General features: G+C 41.0%; 1 protein-coding gene across 1 annotated transcript; it reads left to right on the top strand.

Moving 5' to 3' along the window:
* Window positions 1–1325: 1325 nt before the first annotated feature.
* LOC143817168 (thread biopolymer filament subunit alpha-like) lies at window positions 1326–22269 on the top strand. Its single transcript, XM_077298335.1, has 10 exons — window positions 1326–1996; window positions 4256–4467; window positions 5653–5713; window positions 6358–6453; window positions 6692–6868; window positions 7703–7828; window positions 10032–10145; window positions 10535–10641; window positions 19778–20091; window positions 21553–22269. The coding sequence occupies exons 1-10, from the start codon at window positions 1370–1372 to the stop codon at window positions 21573–21575; spliced, it is 1857 nt and encodes a 618-aa protein (XP_077154450.1). The 5' UTR covers window positions 1326–1369; the 3' UTR covers window positions 21576–22269.
* The last annotated feature ends 107 nt before the right edge of the window (window positions 22270–22376 follow it).

Here is a 22376-nt window from a genome sequence, read left to right as displayed (position 1 = left end):
ATGCTTCAATACAGCCATTGTGGCTATTTCCATGCGTTGGTTCCTGAAACAAAAGGAAGTGAGAGTCTAAAAAAAATCCCAGTGGTCAATAGTGAAAATTGCAAGATTTTTTTTATAGTACTTTAATTGTGAAATGTAATGAAGAAAAAAAATTGGCAAAAAAAATTAAATACATTTAACAAAAAAAAACTTGATTTAACAAATAGGTCATTTTCTGAGGATAACTTTCCTTTAATAGATCCAGTGATGCAGCTGACAGTAGCAGGTGAGTCGTGGCCTATGGCTCTAAAATGAAGTTACGCTGAGGGGACGCAAGCTCAACTTTTGCACCGGGTCCCATGAGCCTTTAGCTACGCTCTTGGGAGTTTGCATGTTCTCCTCATATTTGCAGGGGTTTTCCTCATGCACTCCGGCTTCCTCCCACACTCCAAAAACGCATGATGGGTTAATTAACTTCCTATGGAATTGACTCTAGTATGTCTGAGAATGAAAATTACAAATAGATGTAGATATTAAAAGGTAGATAGTTAATAGATATGGAATAGATAGATATGGGATAGATAGATAGATAGATAGATAGATAGATAGATAGATAGATAGATAGATAGATAGATAGATTAATAGATAGAAGAAAAAACAAAGGCAGCACTCCAAAATCCTTAAGGGGAAAGAAGTTAAATTGGGCAAGTATTGGACTTTTTGCATAGATAGATAGATAGATAGATAGATAGATAGATAGATAGATAGATAGATAGATAGATTGATCTTAGGTAGGATTAAGGACCCTACTGCAGGTTGAGTTTAGGTTCTGCGCATCTTTAAAGTGAATTAATTAGAAGGATCTAATTTTATGTCCTGCACTGAAAAACTGGAGATGTGACCATGGCTGTACAATATTAGCATCTAATGTCAAGAAAAGCAGCTACGTGGCAAGATCATCCCTGACTTGAGATCAGGCTCCTCACTCATGCCTGCATACAGTATATTTAGTACATGTAATGGCTGAGGAACATCCCACCAAAAAACGATGATCATCTGAATATAAAAATGACAAGTTCCAACAACTTCCAGCCTGAGAGCAAAGCGAAGGCAACGCCAGCCTTTGGCAATGAGCTTAAATTTAGACACTGTACATTGACATTTTCTTAATTCTTTCAGCAGCTTGCTAGCCCTTGTCCTGAACTTCAACATCACCAGCCCTTAGGCTAAGTTTGATTGCAGAATTTTGATGAGTCTTGTTAAAAGGAGCCTCATCCAATAGGAAGCAGAGTTTGTGCGTCTTCTCTGGACACCAGGCAGGGGTATATAATTGCACAGAGGTCCAGATATAGCTCTGTTCTGGAAGTTTCAGCCTTGGATACATCTCAGCATGACTGTGGAAAAGCAAGTGAAAGTCAGCAGCTCTGCTGTGCGCTATGGCGCATCTTATGGAGGCAACCGACTCTTCTCTGCAGCCAGGAACAGTGCTAGGGTTGGTGGAGGCTTTGGTGGTGGCTTTGGTGGTGGCTATGGTGGCGGCTATGGTGGTGGCTTTGGAGGAGTTGGACTTTCCAGAGCAGTTGGGTTAGGAGCAGCAGCTGGTGGCGGAGGTTTTGGATCAAGAGGTGGTTTTGGTCTGGCTGGTGGTGCTGGTCTGAGAGCTGGGTTTGGTGGAGGCTTCGGTGGCGGTGCAGGAGCAGGAGCAGGATTTGGGTTAGGTGGTGGCATTGGTGGTGCTGGAGGTAGATTTGGTGGAGCCATTGGTGTACTAAGAGGTCGCCTAGGTGGTAGAGGTTTCAAAATAGGCAGCTATGGTGGAAGCCCATCCTTCTTGTTTGCTGCTGGCAAACCTGGAGGACTAGGAGGACTTGGTGGATTGGGCGGTGGTCCAGGTGCTCCTGATATCCCATCTATTGACCCATCCCTACCCTCTGTGGACACTGTTCAAGTCACCCGTCTAAAGGAGAAGGCGGAGCTCCAGGGTCTCAACAATAAGTTTGCAAGCTTCATTGACAAGGTATTTCTAAGGATAAATTCTATTTATATTTTGTTGTATCTTGATCTTAACATGGTAACATTTTTGTTTATAGGGCACATGACTAATAATGGGGGTTACTTACCCTGTTCCCTTCAATCACTTTGGTTTATTTTAAACTTGATTCTAATCCTTTCCTCGCATCATCTCTCTTAACTCGATATCTCCAAGTATCTCTGCTTATTAACTCATATAGAGGTCCCATATAGAGAGAATATAGCTATGTGATAACATTCTGGCAGCCTGCAGTCACCACTAGGGGGAGTGCAGGCATTGATTGCATACTGTATTATCAGTATTTGGCTATTATGTTATCTCCCTCTAGTGGTGACTACAGGTAGTAATAATTGTATCGTAATCTTTATGTCTCGATCAGGATTTTGTCGCTCTATATGAGAAAAATGAAACTATATGTAGCACTGCAATGAATGTTACTGCTTATGAACATATGATACCTTCACTCTAGCGATGCTCTGACTATTTCCTCCATCACTAGTTGTCACATAGAGACTGTCATGAGTGTGAATGTTGGATCCTTGACTCTCAAAATGTCCTGTAACTTTTATGAAGGACCCTCCTTGTGCATGACGGAAGGAGTAATAACCACAGAATAAAATATCAAGAAACAGTTTTTTTTTTTTTTTGTGATGGTCTCCTGTACTAGGGGATGAGCTAATGACTTCTAAAAGCTGTTCCGGACCATGACCATAGGCTGCCAATAAGCTGCTCAGATGTTCCTCTTGTTTCATTGCATATTAAAGCAGTGAGTGACAATATCTATATAGTTTAGACTTATTTAAGCTATGTTCACACTATGCATTTTTGCTGCTTTTTTATGCAAATTTTAATCTGCATTCTACACCACCAGCAAAAGCGATGACATTTCAGAAATCTCCTGTGCACACATAGTTTTTTTACCTTACTGAATTAGAAAACTGCTGTGTTTTTGAAAACTGCAACATGTCACTTCTTTCAGCGTTTTTGCAGCATTTTTTCAACCATAGAAAAAAGTGGGTTAGTGCAAAAATGCAGCAAAAAAACTAATGTATTGGCTTTTGCTGGTGCAAAGACCTAAGGAAGTTGCATCGTGGTTTTTTTGGGGGGAGGGGGGGCACTGAACTTTATCAGCATGCATAAGAGACAATAAAAAGGCAGCAAAACCTGCTTTTTGTAAGCAACTTCTATACTGCCAAGAGAGCAGGTATTGACTGCAGGGAAAAACGCAACTTGTGAACACTCGTGAGGAGCAGCTCAGTAAGACTCGTAAAGGTCGTGAGGAGCAGCTCAGTAAGACTCGTAAAGGTCGTGAGGAGCAGCTCAGTAAGAGTCGTGAGGAGCAGCTCAGTAAGAGTCCTAAGGGTCGTGAGGAGCAGCTCAGTAAGAGTCGTGAGGAGCAGCTCAGTAAGAGTCGTAAGGGTCGTGAGGAGCAGCTCAGTAAGAGTCTTAAGGGTCATGAGGAGCAGCTCAGTAAGACTCGTATGGGTCATGAGGAGCAGCTCAGTAAGACTCGTAAAGGTCGTGAGGAGCAGCTCAGTAAGACTCGTAAAGGTCGTGAGGAGCAGCTCAGTAAGAGTCGTGAGGAGCAGCTCAGTAAGAGTCCTAAGGGTCGGGAGGAGCAGCTCAGTAAGAGTCGTGAGGAGCAGCTCAGTAAGAGTCGTAAGGGTCGTGAGGAGCAGCTCAGTAAGAGTCTTAAGGGTCATGAGGAGCAGCTCAGTAAGACTCGTAAGGGTCATGAGGAGCAGCTCAGTAAGACTCGTAAAGGTCATGAGGAGCAGCTCAGTAAGACTCGTAAGGGTCGTGAGGAGCAGCTCAGTAAGACTCGTAAGGGTCGTGAGGAGCAGCTCAGTAAGACTCGTAAAGGTTGTGAGGAGCAGCTCAGTAAGAGTCGTGAGGAGCAGCTCAGATCTTTGGCATCAAATGGCCCTTTTTTATGAGCCCTTTGGTGGGTGCAGATAGATATCACGTGCACTGAACTAAAAGAATCTATAATGTTTCCAGGATACTATTTAATTAAGATTGGTTACAATAAAGTAAAAAGGTTCTGCACTTTTCCTGATCTCCATCATGGCCTGTATCCAGCATATTGCAATTATTTCAATGTATCTGAGCTGTAATACCAGATATGACAAAAGTTAGTTTTAGGCAACTTTGTCAAAGATACAGAACCGAGTGTGTCCACTTATATTAATACATGAACCACGTGAATGCAGGGATGTAACGAGGCATGTTTTATGCTTTCAGGTCCGCAGTCTGGAACAGCAGAACACCATCCTGAAAGCCCAGATCAATCTGTACAACAGAAGTGACCCCAGCGCCCCTGCCAGCCCTGGAGTCGTTGCAACTACTGCTGTTGCCGGCTACAAAGCCCAGATTGACGTCCTATCCCAAACTAAGACAGCACTTTTGGCTGAAATTGATCACTACAAGCAAGTGATTGAAGAAATCCAAGCCAAGTGAGTGAGCACCAGAAATGCCGATAATTAAAGTGGCACGGCGCTAGTGGGCTCAACATGGTTGCTGAATTTAGAGGGCTTCTCCATAAACACAGTTTATTGAGAATTCACATCACATATTGCAGAGTGCTACACAGTGAGAGATCATTTTAAATTGAATTGTGACCGATGGCTGCAATTCCTATTAGATTAAGTAAATTTAGAAAATATATCTTCAGATGTCAAAAAAATTTAAGATCTAGTAACACTTAAAGGGAATCTGTCGGCAGGTTTTTGCTATGTAATCTGAAAACAGCAGGAGATAGAGGCTGAAACACAGAATTCAGGGCTTTGTCACTTGTCAAACTGCGTGCTGTTGTTTACTAATTGATAAGGTTTTATCACTAATAGATTAACATTGCTGGATGACATTAGTCCTGCAACGCCCCTTTCTGTGATAGGCAGTTCACTGTTTATGGACTTTGTATGTAAAGAGCTTTTCAGCTCTGCTGCATTGATAAATCTAAAAGCTCTGATTGTGTGAGAATGGCTGCACCCAGTAATCTAAGTGATACATCATTGGATTCAGTTTCTCTTTGCCTACATCAGGCTGCTCTTAGATGAGGTAGCAAAAACCTGCTGACAGATTCCCTTTAAGTTTTCAGGACCCACACCTGATAGCCAATGAGTAAATAAAATCACCACTGCAGAGTAGAAAACAACTACAAGAGAAACGGAAAAGCAGCACTTCCCTGATCCTTTGTGGCTAAAAGTCCTTTACTTGCTTCAAATGGACATATCCAATTGTGCAGGTAGAAAGGAAGTTTCAGACAGGGGAGACCAAACACATACATGGACTATGGCCGTTTCGCGTCTGGCTGACGCTTCTACAGGTCAATTCACTCTTCTTCGACAACTACAATGATTACCTCTCAACCAGAAGGATATAACATGTTTGTGCATTATACTAATAGCCTATTAATGTAGATGAGAATTGTGTAATGCTTCATTTATCCTGTAGGGGAGCTGCAAGGAAACAGAACACTTACTGTCAGCTTCCTCCGCAGATAATAGTGGATATCCAGGAAGTTGTTATCTAAAGAGATTGTCAAAAATTAATAAAAATTAATAACCACAGTGACTGAAAATGTGTTCATAATTTCGGAATATTTTGAAACTAAACTTATTTATCATTGGTGTTTGCAGATATGATGAGGACAGCTCAAGCACAAAGTCTTTGGAGGCTGAATGGACTACACTTAAAGAGGTAAGATAGCGTTAACATGCTTATCTGCCTTTGTATCTATCTATTTCATTATCTCATTATCTATTGTGGTGCAGCGGTGTCCATGCTATGCAGCGATGAGGAAAGTTCAAAGTAAAACGTATCTTTAATGTCCAAACTCACAAACAAAACACAACGGTATCCTCCGGATCGCAGCTGAGTAACAAGACAGTCTATAAAAGTGTCCGGTTGCCGAGGGCGACTGCACCACCGTATCACACTGCAGGGTTCCAGGAGTTTGTTCTGCTTGGCTCTGTGTTCCCTCACACAGGTTGAGCTTTTGAAGAGCCAACTGTTCTGCTTGCTACAAACTCTACGCTGACACACCCAAACCCTTCCTGCAGGGTTTTTCTAAACTGGAATCTGTGGCCATAGGCCACTTGTAAGATCCGGCCTGGAGGAAACAAACTGCCCCACTACCTTCCTGCAGTCCGTTTCAAAAATAAAAGCCCATACCTAGTTTTCCTGAACAATGCCTTGGCCAAATAGCTTGACCAGGTTCATGCTTACTTTTTTATTCTGACTTGTGACTCACAGGCTCTCTCTCTCTCTCTCTATATATATATATATATTATTTATATATGTTTCACTTGGAAACTAAAGTCTTTTTTTTCTCTTCCTTACAGGATGTTGATCATTTGTACTTGACAATCTTCGACTTGCAGACCAAACTAACTGGAGTGGAAGATCAGATCACTCTGTCCAAGCAGATCTATGATGCTGTAAGTAACAGATACATGAGGAACATTAGTCTCAAAGCAAGTTCACATATTACATAAGAACATTAGTGAAATATTCTTAATCTACCTCTACAAATCCCAAAACTATAAAGAATCAGGGAGGTGAGATTTATTTTCCATACATATCCCCAACCTGTCAGATTATAGTCTATGCATCCTTAATGCTTTTCCTATGTTGGTGTGATTGATGATCTACTTTTCTCCTTTTTCCGAATCACAGAAAGTCAGAGAAGTCCAGTCCATTGTCACCAGCGGCACCAAGGCAGCAATTTCCATTTCATTTGACAACTATGCCCAAGCTTTGGACCTGACAACAGCCATTTCTGAAATGAAATCACAATATGAATTACTTGTCGCAAAGACCAAACACGAGGCATTCGCAGCTGCCGAGAGCAAGGTACGTGTCTTAGAGTTTACAAGCGCTACACAGAAGATGGATTGATTCAGTCCTCTTTGTGCTCCTCCGATGCTGCAGAGTCAAAGCTGCCTCTGCTTGCAACAGGGAAATGTGCACAGTTTAGACCAGTGGTGCAACCATGCCCATGGCCCAAACTGTTGATCTTCAAGATCACACTGCTCCCTAACTATCATGAAGCCTGAAGACAAACTGGTGCACGCCTGAAAACAGGAGATGAGCAGACCCCTTTAAGTGTTTGGGGATGCACCAATTCCAATTCAACACCAATTGGACATGTTGAATTCCATCTGCCTGATCCTTTCTGAGGGGAGATAAACTATAGTAAGAGGTATTTGGAATTGGCTTTCTCTCCTCTCCTATTGGGCGCTGGGAAATATGTGTGTTGGACCTAGCCAAACTTGGAGGTGGGGCAGGAGAAATAGCGTTTGGTCCAAACAAGTATTGGGCTGCCAGCTCTACTTCTGAGAGGAAACAATCATATTGTCCGCCATTAGATAGGAACAATTAGTATGTTGCTCCCGCTGGTGATTTTTATATCTTTACATTTTAGGACAAAAAGACCCTGTGCTTGTTCCCCCATCCTTTCACTATGTAAGGTGATGTGACCTAAGAACCGTCCCTTTGGTTAAGTTTTCTCATGAGGTTGAGGGAAGCAAACTGGTCCACCCCTGAACATAGGAGATGAGCAGACCCCTTTAAGCGACCTGCTCAAACAAATCCTACCTACAAGAGGATTGCAGGACTATCGGCTTCCATATAATTATATGGTTATATTATTCTTCACTATATAATAATGATTTCCATATATTACAGATTTTCGTGGCATCCGGATCCACACAGCCAACTGTACAAGCACTGACAGCATTCAAGGAAGAATACAGGTCTGTCAAACTCCAAGTCGACGGTATAAATCGTGAAATTGAAAGGGTTAAGTCTCTGGTAGGTATCAAATAATTAAACCTGTTATACTTTAGATGTCTGCATGCTCTAGTTTACATATAATGTATAGAAAGGGTTTGTCTGCTTTCTACAATGGTTTTCAGTTAGAAGGGCTTCTAAAAAATGAGCCGATCCCAGATTGTACCAATGATGGGAATCTTGGCGATCACCTGTAATCTGTGGGGCAGCCTGGCAGTAAGTGTTTGATTCCCCTACAGCGCTCCCAGAGGAGAAAAATGTATCTACACATCAAAACAATGATCTCTCCATATACTGCATGGGTTTTCAAAACCAGATATATGTCCTTCAAAATAATATTCAGGGCTCAAGGCACCTGCAGTCACAAAAACAACATTTATCATCTATACACAGCATAGATCATAAATGTATGACTAATAGGGGTCCAACTGCAGAGACACCCGCACCTTTTGGTCCCAAATTCCTTAGTGTGAATGGAGCAGTAGTGAGCATGTGCGACCACTACTCCTATAGACAGTGAATAGAGTTTTGGTCGCACATGCTCACTAACACTTGATTCACAAAGTGGACTTTGCCACCACTGTTTTTTGATGAGTGGAGGGTCACAGTCTTCAAAACTCCAATGATAATAGATAATAAATGTATCATGTGCTAGATGAAATAGCTAGCTTATAGAACAGCCCCCCCGCTCATTGAATGATAAATTCATACAGCGAGGATCCCTTGTTGAGTTGATATGGGGTGCCAGAACAGCTTCCATTTTCAAGACACCCCACCCTTCCATATTAACTTCTGGTCTGATGACTTCCAAAGTTAAAAAAATAGGAAAAGCTGTATGAGCTCACCACTAGTGCGAGAAATGCCAAATGTGAATGATACAGGCGATGCACGGAAACTCCAGGCCGGTGTCCTCGAGCAACAATTAATAGAGAAGATACTAAATCCACCATTGCAAAAATAATTAAAAAGACCATCTTTAATATACAAATGTACTCATAAAACAAAATTTAAAAAATCCAATGGAAGAGTATGTAATATGAGTCTTACGTGTTTCGGACTGCTGCAAGTCCTTAGGCCATGTTCACACTTTGCGGTTTTTACCGCGGAACCGCCGCGATTTTGCCGATGCGGGTCTGCTGCAGTTTCCATTGCGTTTACATTTACATGTAAACCTATGGAAACAGCAAACCGCTGTGCACATGCTGCGGGAAAAACCGCGCAGAAACGCAGCGGTTTACAACCCGCAGCATGTCACTTCTTTGTGCAGAATCGCTGCGATTCTGCACACATAGGAATGCATTGATCCGCTTACTTCCCGCATGGGGCTGTGCCCACGTTGCGGGAAGTAAGCGGATAATGTGCGGGTGGTACCCGGCGTGGAGGAGAGGAGACTCTCCTCCAGGCCCTGGGAACCATATTTGTGTGTAAAAAAAAAGAATTAAAATAAAAAAATCATGTTATACTCACTCACCTCTCAGCGCTGCACGCGGCCGGCCGGTCAGAGTTGCTGTGCGAACAGGACCTGCGGTGACGTCGCGGTCACATGACCGTGACGTCGCGGTCACATGACCGTGACGTCGCGGTCACATGACCGTGACGTCACGCAGGGTCCTTCTCGCACATCATCTTTGGAACCGAACCGCCGGGTGCAGCGCCGAGGAGATCGGGACGTCAGAGGGTGAGTATATAAACTTTTTTTTTTATTTTAACATTACTATTGATGCTGCATATTGCTGCATATGCAGCATCAATAGTACAGGAGTAATCCCGCAGCGGAACCGCGGAACAAACCGCGATAAATCTGCAGGGATAACCGCAGCGGTTTTGCCCTGCAGATTTATCAAATCCGCTGCGGGAGAACCCGCAGAGGTCACCCGCAAAGTGTGAACATGGCCTTAGACATAGACATATCAAATCCTATGTCTATGACTAAGGACTCACAGTAGTCCAACATGTGTAAGACTCATATACTTTTCCAATTTTTGAATATCATTTTATGAAGAAATTTGTATATTAAAGTTTGTCCTTTTATTTATTTTAGCGGTGCTGGATTTCGTATCTTTTCTTCCAAAGTGTAAAAATGTGCATATCTGTATAAACAAAATATATTTCTTGGATATAAGAAAGAAAATCATTACTCAGTGTATGTTTCCATGAATTTTAAGTCTAAATGATCACAGTTTGTACCTTATATAACATAACTGACTCCTATCTTGGTTTACAGAACATTCAGCTGGAATCTTCCATCTCAGAAGCTGAGTCCAGCTCATCCAGCGAGGTTGACACCTACCAAGAGCAGGCTTCAGCTCTCAAATCTCAACTAGATGACATTAGAAAGGTAAGGCTCGCAACATCCATGGTAGGAACATCTTGAGTACCCAACTTGTGAGAAACGGTGATCCACAAAATACACTAGAACGTATTACTTCTAGCATTAGGACCGAGCGTTAGGCTGAGGAATCCATGTTTTAACTTTAGGACTATCTGATAAAGATAGTATTGGTGCTCTAGTATCAGACACCTGAATACCGAGTACATTGAATCTTACTATTATTTTTTTAAAACCTTGATCGACTCCTACTAAACGTCAAAAATAGATGAAATTATTCCTAAAAGGTTTTTCTTTTGATTTGGAACAGTTATGAAAAATCCCTTACATTTAGTCATGTTGTATCATCATGGAGGTATAAAGGCACGTTCTTATAGTGCTTGTTTTTACCGTAACAGCAAATTGCGCATTATGGTCAAGAATATCAGGATCTGCTGGCCGTGAAGATGGGACTGGATGTAGAGATTACAGCCTACAAGAAACTGATGGACAGTGAAGAACTGAGGTATTAAACAATAACTTATAATATATATATATATTAATTATAATTAATTAATTATCGATCACAACTCTCCCAGAAAAAAGGTGAGATCTTCCGAACTCCAAGAAGAGTTGACAAATATTTTGTGTGCAGCCTAAACATCCCAATAACAGCACTTCCACAAGTTTTCCTGCGCCTGACATTGGAATGTTCAATCATTAGACTGAGCTCAGACATCCTATTAGATGTCCAAGGGGTGGGAACAGGGTCAGATGGGTACAGCCTCTCAAAAGGGGAAGGACTCATGCAAAAAATTCTATCTGTGTACATCAGGCAGCTTTTCTTCTCTAGGAGGATACTTTCTAAACACTGGAAAGTGTTGAGTCTGTTAGCAAAAATGTACTGATTTGCCAAAAGACTCAATTTTTATGGATCAGTCCTGTTCCTAAAGGGGTGGCACATCCATTAAATAGTCCTAAACAGAGCTTTCTGCCCAATTTTGGGCTAGTTTCTTGGAAAAATATGAAAAATCTTCAAATATTTTATTGTCTTTTTGGATTGTGTATGATTTTGGACTTTGGACGATATGGCATTGCTGCTCTGTCACACTAGTTATTAATAGTGATGAGCGAACGTGCTCGGAGAAGGTGTTATGCGCCATGCTCGGGTGCTGTCTTCGGTGTGCTCGAATAATATGTTTGAGTCCCCGCCGCTGCATGTCTCATGACTGTTTGACAGACCCAACACATGCAGGGATAGCCTCTTTGTTAGGCACTACCCGCATGTGTTGCGGCTGTCGAAAAGCCGCGGGGACTTGGACATATTTGTCGAGAACGTCGAAGATGCTCGGTTAGCACGCGATCATGTTCGGATAACACCTTATCCTAGCACGTTCGCTCATCACTAGTTATCAGCTGTTTACCATGTGATTTATCAGAGCTGGTTGGTTGGTAAAAGTTCTGTGCATTAAACAGCGCTCTATAGCCTGCAGCATGGAATAGGATGCCGTCCTTGCTTTGTTCATTCAGGATCTACTACCTTCCCTGACCTGCATTTGTCTTACCGTGAACAGCTGTTTCTGTGATCCCAGCTGATTGATAGCAGGTTTTGCTGAGTAACGGAGTGTAGCAGGCTGTAAATTAGAGAGCTCGGCTCAAACAGCCCAGGAACATACAGTGAGAGTGGGATGAATTAATCAGACCCTAAGCAGATCAGGTAAGGTGACTATTCGGTAAATTTAGGACACCAAGAACTGGATATGACACAATTTTTTACTTCACTGAGGAAACAGCATTAAAATATCAGCCTGTCGTTAGAATCAGACAGAGCGTATATTACAATGGGATATGCCACAGTCACAGGCAGAGGTGTATAGGGTCCCTGGAATAAAAGGCGACCTGTCACCAGGGCTTATGTGGTTCCCACTACTCCCATGAGTCTTTGTAAGTTGGTTTTTTTTCCAATTTGCCATTCAGTTGCCGAGATGTGAACTTTTTTATTCAGTCTCATTTTTATGGTCTTTACAAAGTGGACGGTGCTCACTGAGTAATTATTCCGAGGAACTTAAATACATGTCCCCGACACCTCTTTGGCAAATGACAGAAACATTTGCACTAACTGAAAGGGCCCATGACTATGGATGTGTATGGCAGATTTTGAAAAAAAGCAAAATACTTGGGGGAGCAGCAGGAATAAAATAAGATAAAAAATTGGCCACTTTTCCTAAATGTTCCTAAATTTAAATGGCTCGCTGCACTCCTAGCATGAAATATTCAGAAAACTCTTCCCAATGTCATTTATACACTGAAAGAGATTGTCCATTGATTTTTTATTTATGACCGTCCGGAAGGGCTCACTTGTGGAGCTGGCCATCTGTTGATGGTGGCCGCCGCAGAATACAGCATTGATTTGAATAGGAGGCGGATATGTAGCACCAAGCCTCGGCTACTACTAGAGGACGGCCAGTAGCCGGCGGCAGCCGCTGACCCTAATAACAGCTGATCAGTGAGGGTGCCGGATGTGAGACCCCGGACGATCAGACATTGATGAACTATCCTAAGGATAGGTCATTAATCAAAAGGTAGTGGACAACCTCTTTAAATGAAAAATGACCACATGGCAACAAAGTGACCGGTCACATCCCGAATCTTGAGATTGATGAAGGTCCCAGGAGTAGGTTACTTAAATAATTAGACAACAACATCCCATACATGTATATTTTATGACCTATACAGTAGTACAGTATGTCATCATAACATCAATGAATTCTTAAACTTTTTCTACTCAGGCCCCACCTGACATTGTGACGCCTGGGTCAAGTGAAGTTCTTTTAAGGCTCTGTTCATATGTCCACTTGGTCTGTTAAGGAAACAGACAAACAGAATAAGTGATGCATAGTATCAGTTATGAAAACAGAGGCATAGCCCCCCATTAGTTAGTATGGGGTCCATCTGGGTTATATTTTCCAGATTAGTAGAAAAAGTTCTACATGTGGGACTTGTTTTTCCATGAAAAAAAAATTGACTTCATTTTTATCATTGAGGCCCTTCTGCTTTCCAGTTACATAAATGATGTTACGGATAACTTATTCCATTCGTCTGTTCCTAAAAAAAGAGCAGACATCTGAACTATCCGGATGGGCATGTGAATAGAGCCTTACCCTTTATAACTAGTTTAACTGGCTATTCTCCAATTTTTGCGGACAGTCAATATTAGTACTGGAATCACTTTAATTATTTCATTATGACCTTGTGTCCCCAGACCAATGCCTGTCACAATCGTCACCACTTTGACATCCTGCAATAGGACTAATAACATGGAGAACAAGGCTATCGTTCGATCTTCTGATTTGTCCACCCTTTGTTTTTCCAAAATTCCTTTAAGACATCTGACAACGTCACAGTATAAAATCTGTATTTTGTAGTGTTATACTGGCAAAAAAATACAAGTGGTTGTAGTTCACATCGCAACCACTGCAACGCCATGTATAGACACATATAGCATAAACGTTTTCTGATGGAATATCGAAAAACCATGTTTTTTCTATTAAGTAGGTCAGTTAATATCTCGGGGATCAGTTGAGCCAAAGGAAAAATGAGAAAGAATACACTGGTAGAAATGGACAATTTACATTTTTAGCAATAGCTTTAAACTTTAATAAGCAATAGGGCCGGGTTAGATCATTGGGTTGTAGGACTTTTTGGAGTATGGACAACCTTTTGTCCAAATGTACAACGAGACTTCGATGGGTAGAAACCAGAATAATTTATAGATGCTTAATCCTGACTAGAATAAAATCTAGGTCCTACTTAGTGATCACTTCATACATGGTATGATCATTTTCAGGCAGTCACATTTCTGCCTTTTTATATAACCTCGGTAATTGTAGTGGTTTTGGAAGTGACCAAAAATGCCAGGCAAATCTGCTGTCGAAAAAAGAAAAAAAAAAAGTAATATTGAAAAAAGCCTGAATGGAGCATTTATTCACAATCCTGACACTGTCGGGAAGAATTCTGGTCTAATCCATTTTAAATTATTTAGCAGAGCAATTTAGGGTCGAGAGGGACATGTCAGCCAAAAATAAGCAGAAATTGAGAGAATGTGAAAAATATACTGGAGCAGGAGAAAAAGAAAAAGCTGGGTAATCAAAATGTGACTGATTACATTATGGCCTCCATAGTCTGTCATAATATGACAGGTATATTGCCCAGGAGGTCAGGCCGCACTCGGGGAGGAAATGTTTTATACTGTAACGATGGTCGGGTCTTAGCTGTCTATCTCTCTTTTTGCCTTTTCAGCTGTAAAACCAGAATGTAAACAGTAGTTATACCTTAATAGTCAGCCGGAGAGAAGAACACGCTCTTATCAGATGTAGAAGGGAGAACAGAAAATAAAAGCCGAACACAAAAGTGACCGGATAGACCAGATAGATAGCAAAATGACTAATAGCTATAATAATTTACTGGGGTAGTAGTACTGCATTTTATATCAGTACAAACAAATAGAGTATGGACTGTAGGGTGCTCACCTTACTGACAATCGCTTGCAACAGTCTATGTGCCGAGTCGAAGAAAAAAATTATTTTCTTTGGACTTATTCTAACTTTTCCTTGCTTGAAATCAACTCTTTGTGCATGAACTCCCCAGTTATGGGCAAGTGCTAGTATACAGGAGCCAATCCGAACAGAAGGATCTGCAGCATAATGCAAAATGAGGGGTCATATGAGCGTTCTGGGCCTGGGAAGTAGTAGACGACCACAAATTCCTTTATAGTCTCATTCCCAGAGGCTGAAAGAGGTTCTCTGGTCAAATGATATTGATGACTTAACCTCAAGAGAAGATGTGCCGTTCTGTGGTACTGAACAGGGGCTACTACACATTGATTGGAGCTATGCAGTGCAGCTTCGCTCAGTGTTTACATCCGGCTGATCTTAGACCTAAAAAATCAGTGATCGGTGGGGGTACTAGAGACCCATCGATTTGATATTGATGATTTTTACTAAGGAAATCTCATATGTCAGGACTCGAGAACCTATTTAATTGTAGTATTCCCAATTGATATCTGCACTAGACAACCCTGGGAAAATGCTAGAGTCCACTGTACTTGAGTGCTAAAGTGGGCTTAACAAGCTAGGTAAACCATTTGTAGAGTTGACAAGCTGAGCTTGGATAGGAAGGGGACCCTTTGTGACTCAAGGGCCCACATATATTCACACCCATTCCTGTGTTCCTATATATTTTTTTTCTATATATGCCATAAAAGCAGGCCAGGCAGCTTCAACATGGTCCTGGCTAATGGTATCATCCTTACTACCAGGTGGAATGTGCTATCCGGATGTCCCCACCCCAGAGGAACAGGATTGTTAGCAAATCAGGAACTGGACTGTTAGCAAATCAAAAAGGAACAAGAGATATGGGATGCAGTGGTAGACACATATCCCATTTCTCTTTGGCTGTATAACTTGGGTGGGGGGCCCATTTTGATCTTTGATATGGAATCCCGTATTTTCTATGCATACCATTGCACATTAAACAGATGACTCTACAATAGGGAAAAAGAACACACACCCAAACCCATTCCTATGACCCAATAAGTTCTTTCCGTTTATGTCCAGCTTTGGTCACCACAGATGAATATAGATATGCCATGAATATGTGGTATCTTCTTTGCTATTGGGCAGAATAATCTGCACAGAAGTCCCGCCCCAGAGGAACTGCACTGTTAGTAAATTAGAGTGTAAGGAATGGCTCATGGGTTAGAGATGGGAAAAAGTAACAGATACCTAGCCATTCTCTCCTGGTTTGCGCTCTTTTGCATATGTACCAATGTACTGTAAAAGACACAGACTCCTTTACAAATGGGAAAAGGAGCTATTCATCATAGATTTATCATTCCGAGCAAACAGTCCCTACAAAAAAACATGACTATGTTCCTCTCTGCTGATGTTCACTCTTGATATTCTGACGTATCCCTCTGAACATTGGAGAGGCTTCTGCATCAAACAAGACCCTCGCTTTAATGTGTTCCTTCATTGCGTACTTGTTAATGGCTTGCTAAAAATAGTTGTGCCGTATTCCAGTAAAATATTACTAGTGAAATAGAGCAGAGCACAGAAGAGCGGCATAATGCATTATGTTCTGTATGCGGCGCTGACTGCTATCTTCCTGGCATTACAGCAGAACAGAGGACTAAATACCTTGTTAGAAGGAATGAAATAATATAAAAGAACAGAGTTGGGATTGCATAACAGAAGGACGCCGGGGAAGATACTAGGTGCAGAATAACCGCTCCTTGATATAACACTGGAGCAGCAGATACTTGCGTCGTGCCGGGTGCTCAGGGTGACATTTGTATAGAGCTTTCTATAGATTGCTTGTTGTAATCAATAAATCACTGGTAATATACAGCGTCGTGACCTACATAGAGGTTACTTACCTTATGTTCTCCTGCTGCTGTGTAAGTGATATTCTGACCTATATTTGCATTTCTATCATTAACCCTTTTGTGCTGCTCCATTAGAGGAGCTGCTTCAGCTCTCCCCATCCTTTGCTGTGACATCGGCAATCTACCGGGTCAATATTTTTTATTCTTTGGACCACATTTAATAAGACTGAACTTTATTGACTCCTGTCCAAAGTAAAAATTGGTTTAATACAAAATGTATTAAAAGGCACACTTTACGCCTATTCTGTTGAGTTTCGACTCAAAGTCGCAAATTTATGTGCAAGTATGATTGGCCACTTAGAGGAAAAAAAACCCCCAGAAAATAAGTATGTTCTGGAAAATGCCTGCAACTCTTGTTCTACATGTTGATTGTGCTGATCAACACTTGTGATCAGAAAGAAAAAACTTGCATATAGGGCAGAATGGATCTTGCGTTATGGATGATCCTATACCGCTTCCCTTTAACATTTCCCATCACTTGGTTGAACTGATGGACATCTTTTTTCAAGCGTACTACTATATGTAATTATGACTTCTTAAAGTACATTTCTTGCCAAAAACTGATTAATGAAGGTCGGCCTTGGACCTTTTGGTATGCCATTGTTCAATGGCTGCCTTTCCCACTACTCTGTTAGGCCTATATGCCATTTGGCAGACAGGAGAGCAGGAGCAGGGAGACAAAGAGCCGCCCCACTTCCTGTAAAGCGACAAAGACCGATCCCCATTTCCTGGAATCTGTCAATGTTTCTGCTACTACTCTCCACTCTCCAACACTTTAGAGTGATTTTTCTGCATAATTTATTTATTTTAACTAAAGCAATTTGCAGATTGCTTATTTATCCCTTTCTCTAAGAAATGACAACAGGTCAGCTATAAGAACGGTCACCATTTAAGTGCTTATCTTCTTCCTATAGAAAAGACCAGCCAGGCACACCATTCATTCCAGACTAAAAATCTTTCATCAAACTTTGAAAGAGGGAAAGAAATATTTCAGAAGAGGTTTAGAGTTTTTGAGATTCAATAAATGATTAGCAGCGGTCTAAACAACAGGAATTAAAGTTCTTATTGCCTGCACCTTAAAGAGAATTTAACATTTGAAAAAAAGCCCGACTTGATTAACTTTAATCTAAATGCAGTCTGAATATCAAACTTTAGTTTCTGGTATTATTAATGTCACGGCATGTGGAAATCGTTATTACAAGCTTCAGGCCTAAGATTTTACTACAGGTTTTTTTGCACAAGTAACTCTATTTACATACAATTGTTAACATTTGTGAAAAGTTCACGTGGGTTATTTTTACTAGTGATGAGCAAGTGTACTCGTTGCTTGGGTTTTCCCCCAGCGCAGTTGGGTGACCTCCGAGTATTTGTTAGTGCTCGGAGATTAAGTTTTCATCGTGGCAACTGAATGATTTACAGCTACTAGTGAGATTGATTACATGTGGGGATTCCTTAGCAACCAGGCAACCCCCACTTGTACTCAGGCTGGCTAGTAGATGTAAATCATTCAGCTGCAGCAAGAAAAACTAAATCTCCGAACACTAACAAATACTCGGAGGTCACCCGAGTGTGCTCGAACCCGAGTAACGAGTATACTCGTTCATCACTAATTATTACCTAAAATTGTTGTGTAAAATGTTGTGCTGGTTTTTTACTTCTGTATATATTTCTAGGGCTCAGCTTGTGGTATACTGTCTATGTATTGAGCTCAATAATACAGCAGTATGCAATAAGTTTGGGTTATCAACCATTGGGAACAATTTTCTTTTTTTTTTAATTGTATGTATTTGTGGGGGGGGGGGGGGGGGCGGAAATCTTTTCTTTTTGCAATTGGGTTCCTTTCAAAATTTTGTACTGGTTGCCTCCTGTTTGCTTCTGTGTTTCACGGTCTATTGATGGATGCAGAATCAGTTGACAATCCGTCATTGAGCTTGTCCTGCCGGTCTGACAGGGAGGCTGTAACTCTTTTTCTGAGCTCCTCTCAGCTCATTTATGACCATAGACCACTTAAAAATGTAATGTTCATGGAAGCAAAAAGCCTGTGAAAGCCAAATAGTGCAACATTTTTAACCAAACCGATTGCAAAAATGATTTTTATCCTGAAATGCATGCATTTAAGTGTGAAAAAATGTGTTCCCTCAACTGGACAACCCCTGTTCCCTCTAACACAAGAAAATGTGGTCTAGCTGATTATTCATGGGTACGATGGAGTCTGGAGAAATAGCTAAACAAGCATCAGTTATCTAAAGTTTGTGGTACCTTCTGAAACGGACACAGACTAGTTGGTAGTTGTCCAAGTTGCATACTCCTTGACCAATACAGGTTTCCCCCCTACCTCAAAATCCCAATCAGTTACTAAGTTCTGTTGACCCAATACCTTCAGGCCTGTTTTTGTCAACACTGACAACCCTGAAATTCTGCACACTGACTGACCCACATCTCTTATGATTTCATATTCGGATCAGTTCCATTTCATGTATTCCCTTTTCCCCGGCATGTGGTGTACATTTATAGGACAGTGATAATTTGTGTTGCTTTTTAGGTATTTATAAAAGCTACAAGAATCTTTATTTTCTGAATGAAGTGCCTAATTACTTGTATTAATGGGGTTGTGATAAATGAGTTTGTAGATAATAACATCACTTGCTTCACAGCCTAGAAGGAACACAATCATTTGCTTAAAGAAAAACTCCAGATACAAGACAAATTGTCTTTTGCAGACCATCATCTCCTCCTTCCTTCTACTCCTAAGAAAAAAATAAAATATATGATATTCACTATTATAGCTGGCCATACACCTTAGATAGCTGTCACCTGAACGATCATGCTATCTCTCCTGATTCCCCCATACAGTACACCTATCTCACCTGGCCTTGCTTATCTCTATTGTGAAAAAATAGATTGGCCATTGAAATTCAACAGGTTCAGGTCCTTCTCTCTCCTGACATCATTGGTCAAAGGAGAGTCAATAGGCTCCCATACACATTAGGTGGTCAACCAATGCCTGCAAAATTAGTAGGTTTGGATGACTTTTATCTAATGTGTATGGGGCCTTTACTCCTTTCTCCAGATCTATGGAGCAGGATCCTTGCCACAAGGATCACCTACCTACCTCCTAGTAGCTCCCAAGTTTGGATTCATTACCAAACTTTATCAGTTGAGATTGGAAACGTGCACATAAAATGTATTTTTAATCCTCTGTCTCTCTATCTTACAGACTCAGCTCTGGAAGTGGCATCACTGTCCAAATGTCCAAATCTACTGTATCCTCTGCTCTGGGAGGTGGTGGAGGAGCTGGCGGTGGAGCCGGATATGGAGGTGGCCTTGGAGGAGGACTTGGAGGTGGTCTCGGAGGAGGTCTTGGACTTGGTGGTGGCCTTGGCGGTGGCCTAGGTGGAGGCCTTGGAGGTGGCTTAGGGCTTGGCCTTGGCTCCGGACTTGGCAGTGGTGTAAGCCTGGGAGGTGGAGGCTTTGGATTTGGATCTAGCTTTGGAGGAGGATTACAGTATGGAAGCCTAAATTCCAGCTCAAGTAAGTGCACTCATAAACCAAGAAATCATTTAAAAATGTTCTTATTTTTTTAAAAATTAATGTATGATAGAAGGTAATGTGCTTATGTGTTATTTGACCAATTCAACGTCAATTACCATTATGTTTTCAACCAACGGGCCTGCAAAACCCACGTGGAAAGCTGCCATCTTGAACAAACAGATTTCAGATTTTTTAATTGCCCTCACCCTTTTGCAGTATTTTACTTTATCAAAGCCAGGTGCAAACATACAAGTATTTGGTGCAGTTTTCTTCAGTTTCAACAGAGGTTATGTAAAAATAAAATCTTTATTTCACACTTTTCGCATGTGTAAACAAGCCCTTAATTGAACATTATGGAAGTGCAACATTTTGATTATTTATTGGTTAATTATCATAATTAATGCACTGAAGGCATTCCCAGAGCAGATAGTCATAGCCCATCAGTAGGGTCCATCATCTATGTCCGATCTGTGGGGATTCGATCACTGAGATCCCCACCAGTCACTAGAATGTAATGACTGTATTTTGGGATGGCCTTTTCGGGGTCTGTGTGGCTTATCATGGGTTGATCATGGGTTGATGAAGTGGCATCGTGCATCCACAGCTACTTTGGGCGTCTTAGCAATCGGACGCCCACAGATCAGATCTTGATATCCCATCCTTGTTTGTGTTAGGTCATACCCTTCACTAGTATCACTACTAACCCCTATGTATGAGAGAACCACCACTGCTTATCTCACATATAATAGGAATTTAGCTGAGTTGAATAACGCTAACCTGCACTTTTACAGTGAAGATATAATGTAATTAGAATAAAATTTCCATTTTATTCCCATAGTCCTATTCAATGATGGCCAAAATCACTTCAGTAAAGCATAATAAACATAGTCCTTGAAGTGAAGTAGAACATTTCAATAAAATTAATTTTTATTTATACAAATTTAAAATGATTAAATGTTCAATAATATATATTTATACACGCACATCTATTTCCCAAATTCTAGGTGATTATGTGCTGTTGATCACTGGGGATCTAAGGTCTTGGATCGCCACTGATTCTGCAGTATTCATCCCTGATTATCTTCAGTAGTCTCTTAGAATGAAGCATTGAGGCTCAATGCTAATGGAACAGTTCAGAACCCTGTTCTTGAAATCAGAAGAACTTGGACTCCAGTGATCGGCTAGTTATTGCCTATTTATGAATAGGTGATATCTTGCCAAGTTGAGAAATTGGTAGAACCATGAATATAAGATTATCAAATGACTGACCGCCACTTCCAAACAGAATCTCAATCAGCTCTATAACATGAAGATGGCAGATAAGACACCATATTTGATGACAAAGGTTCCCGTTAAGCTGTATCTGCATAAAACTGGAAATCTTCTTTAACGGTAGAGATAATGTCAGTAATAGTGATGTATTATATCAGCGACTAATTCATTTTCTGCTTTATATTCCAGTATCTACTTCCACCAGTTATTGAAGATCAGGAACCTGTAATTGAAGATCAGCATTTGTCGAATTTCTGAGAAATCCCACTGAACAATTTTGCTGTGATAATAGAAGCCCGGATGGATTTTTCTTCATGCAAAAAAAAAGTCATATCTGCACTTAACGAGCTTCCAGAGAAGACGACATCGCTTTATCTCTACCGTTTTCTAACATGGGACCTTTTTGTTTGTTTGTTTTGAACATATTGTATTATTCTTCTTCTGTGTGAGCTTGTGGTGGTTTTAGGCTTTTGTTGTTTTTATTGGTTTTTTTTTCTTCCATATCTTTCTTATTCTTTTTTTTCCACCAAATGATAAATTATACATGTAACCCCCAATCTCTAATTACTGAGCTGCAGGAAGTTTAGCCTAATCTGGGAATTATCACTGAGCTATGGACTGCTGAACAGACAAGGGCATATCTCCTCCACACTGTATGTAAGGCTGTAAGCGTGCAATAATACTGTATACTGGCAGTATGTGTCATGACGGAGACTAACAAGCCGCCAACACTTAGACATTTACCTTCTAGGTACAGGCACCATGTTTTCTTTAACATAAAGGAGCGTGTTTGAGTCTCCCATCGAGTTCTTGTTTCCAGAGAACACTTAACAGATCCTTGTGCAAAATAAGGGCTTTATGATGTCAAAAATGTAAAGAAATCAAAATAAAAGCATTTCTTAAACATTTACGTGTGGGAGGAGTCTGTGTTTTATGGATTTCTTTACTAAATCTTATGTGATAATATCACAAGTCGTTAAATGTTTTCTTAGGGTATGTGTCCACGTTCAGGA

This window comes from Ranitomeya variabilis, chromosome 3 (assembly GCF_051348905.1).
Source record: "Ranitomeya variabilis isolate aRanVar5 chromosome 3, aRanVar5.hap1, whole genome shotgun sequence".
Taxonomy (NCBI): domain Eukaryota; kingdom Metazoa; phylum Chordata; class Amphibia; order Anura; family Dendrobatidae; genus Ranitomeya; species Ranitomeya variabilis.
Note: the sequence above shows the minus strand (reverse complement) of the source record. Positions and strands in the feature narration are given on the sequence as shown.

Bases quoted from the DNA above. Each gene is read 5' to 3' on its own strand.
- LOC143817168 (XM_077298335.1), top strand. From the start codon at position 1,370: ATGACTGTGGAAAAGCAAGTGAAAGTCAGCAGCTCTGCTGTGCGCTAT. The intron at 1,997-4,255 runs GTATTTCTAAGG...TTATGCTTTCAG, and splicing joins TTGCAAGCTTCATTGACAAG to GTCCGCAGTCTGGAACAGCA. The intron at 6,454-6,691 runs GTAAGTAACAGA...TCCGAATCACAG, and splicing joins CCAAGCAGATCTATGATGCT to AAAGTCAGAGAAGTCCAGTC.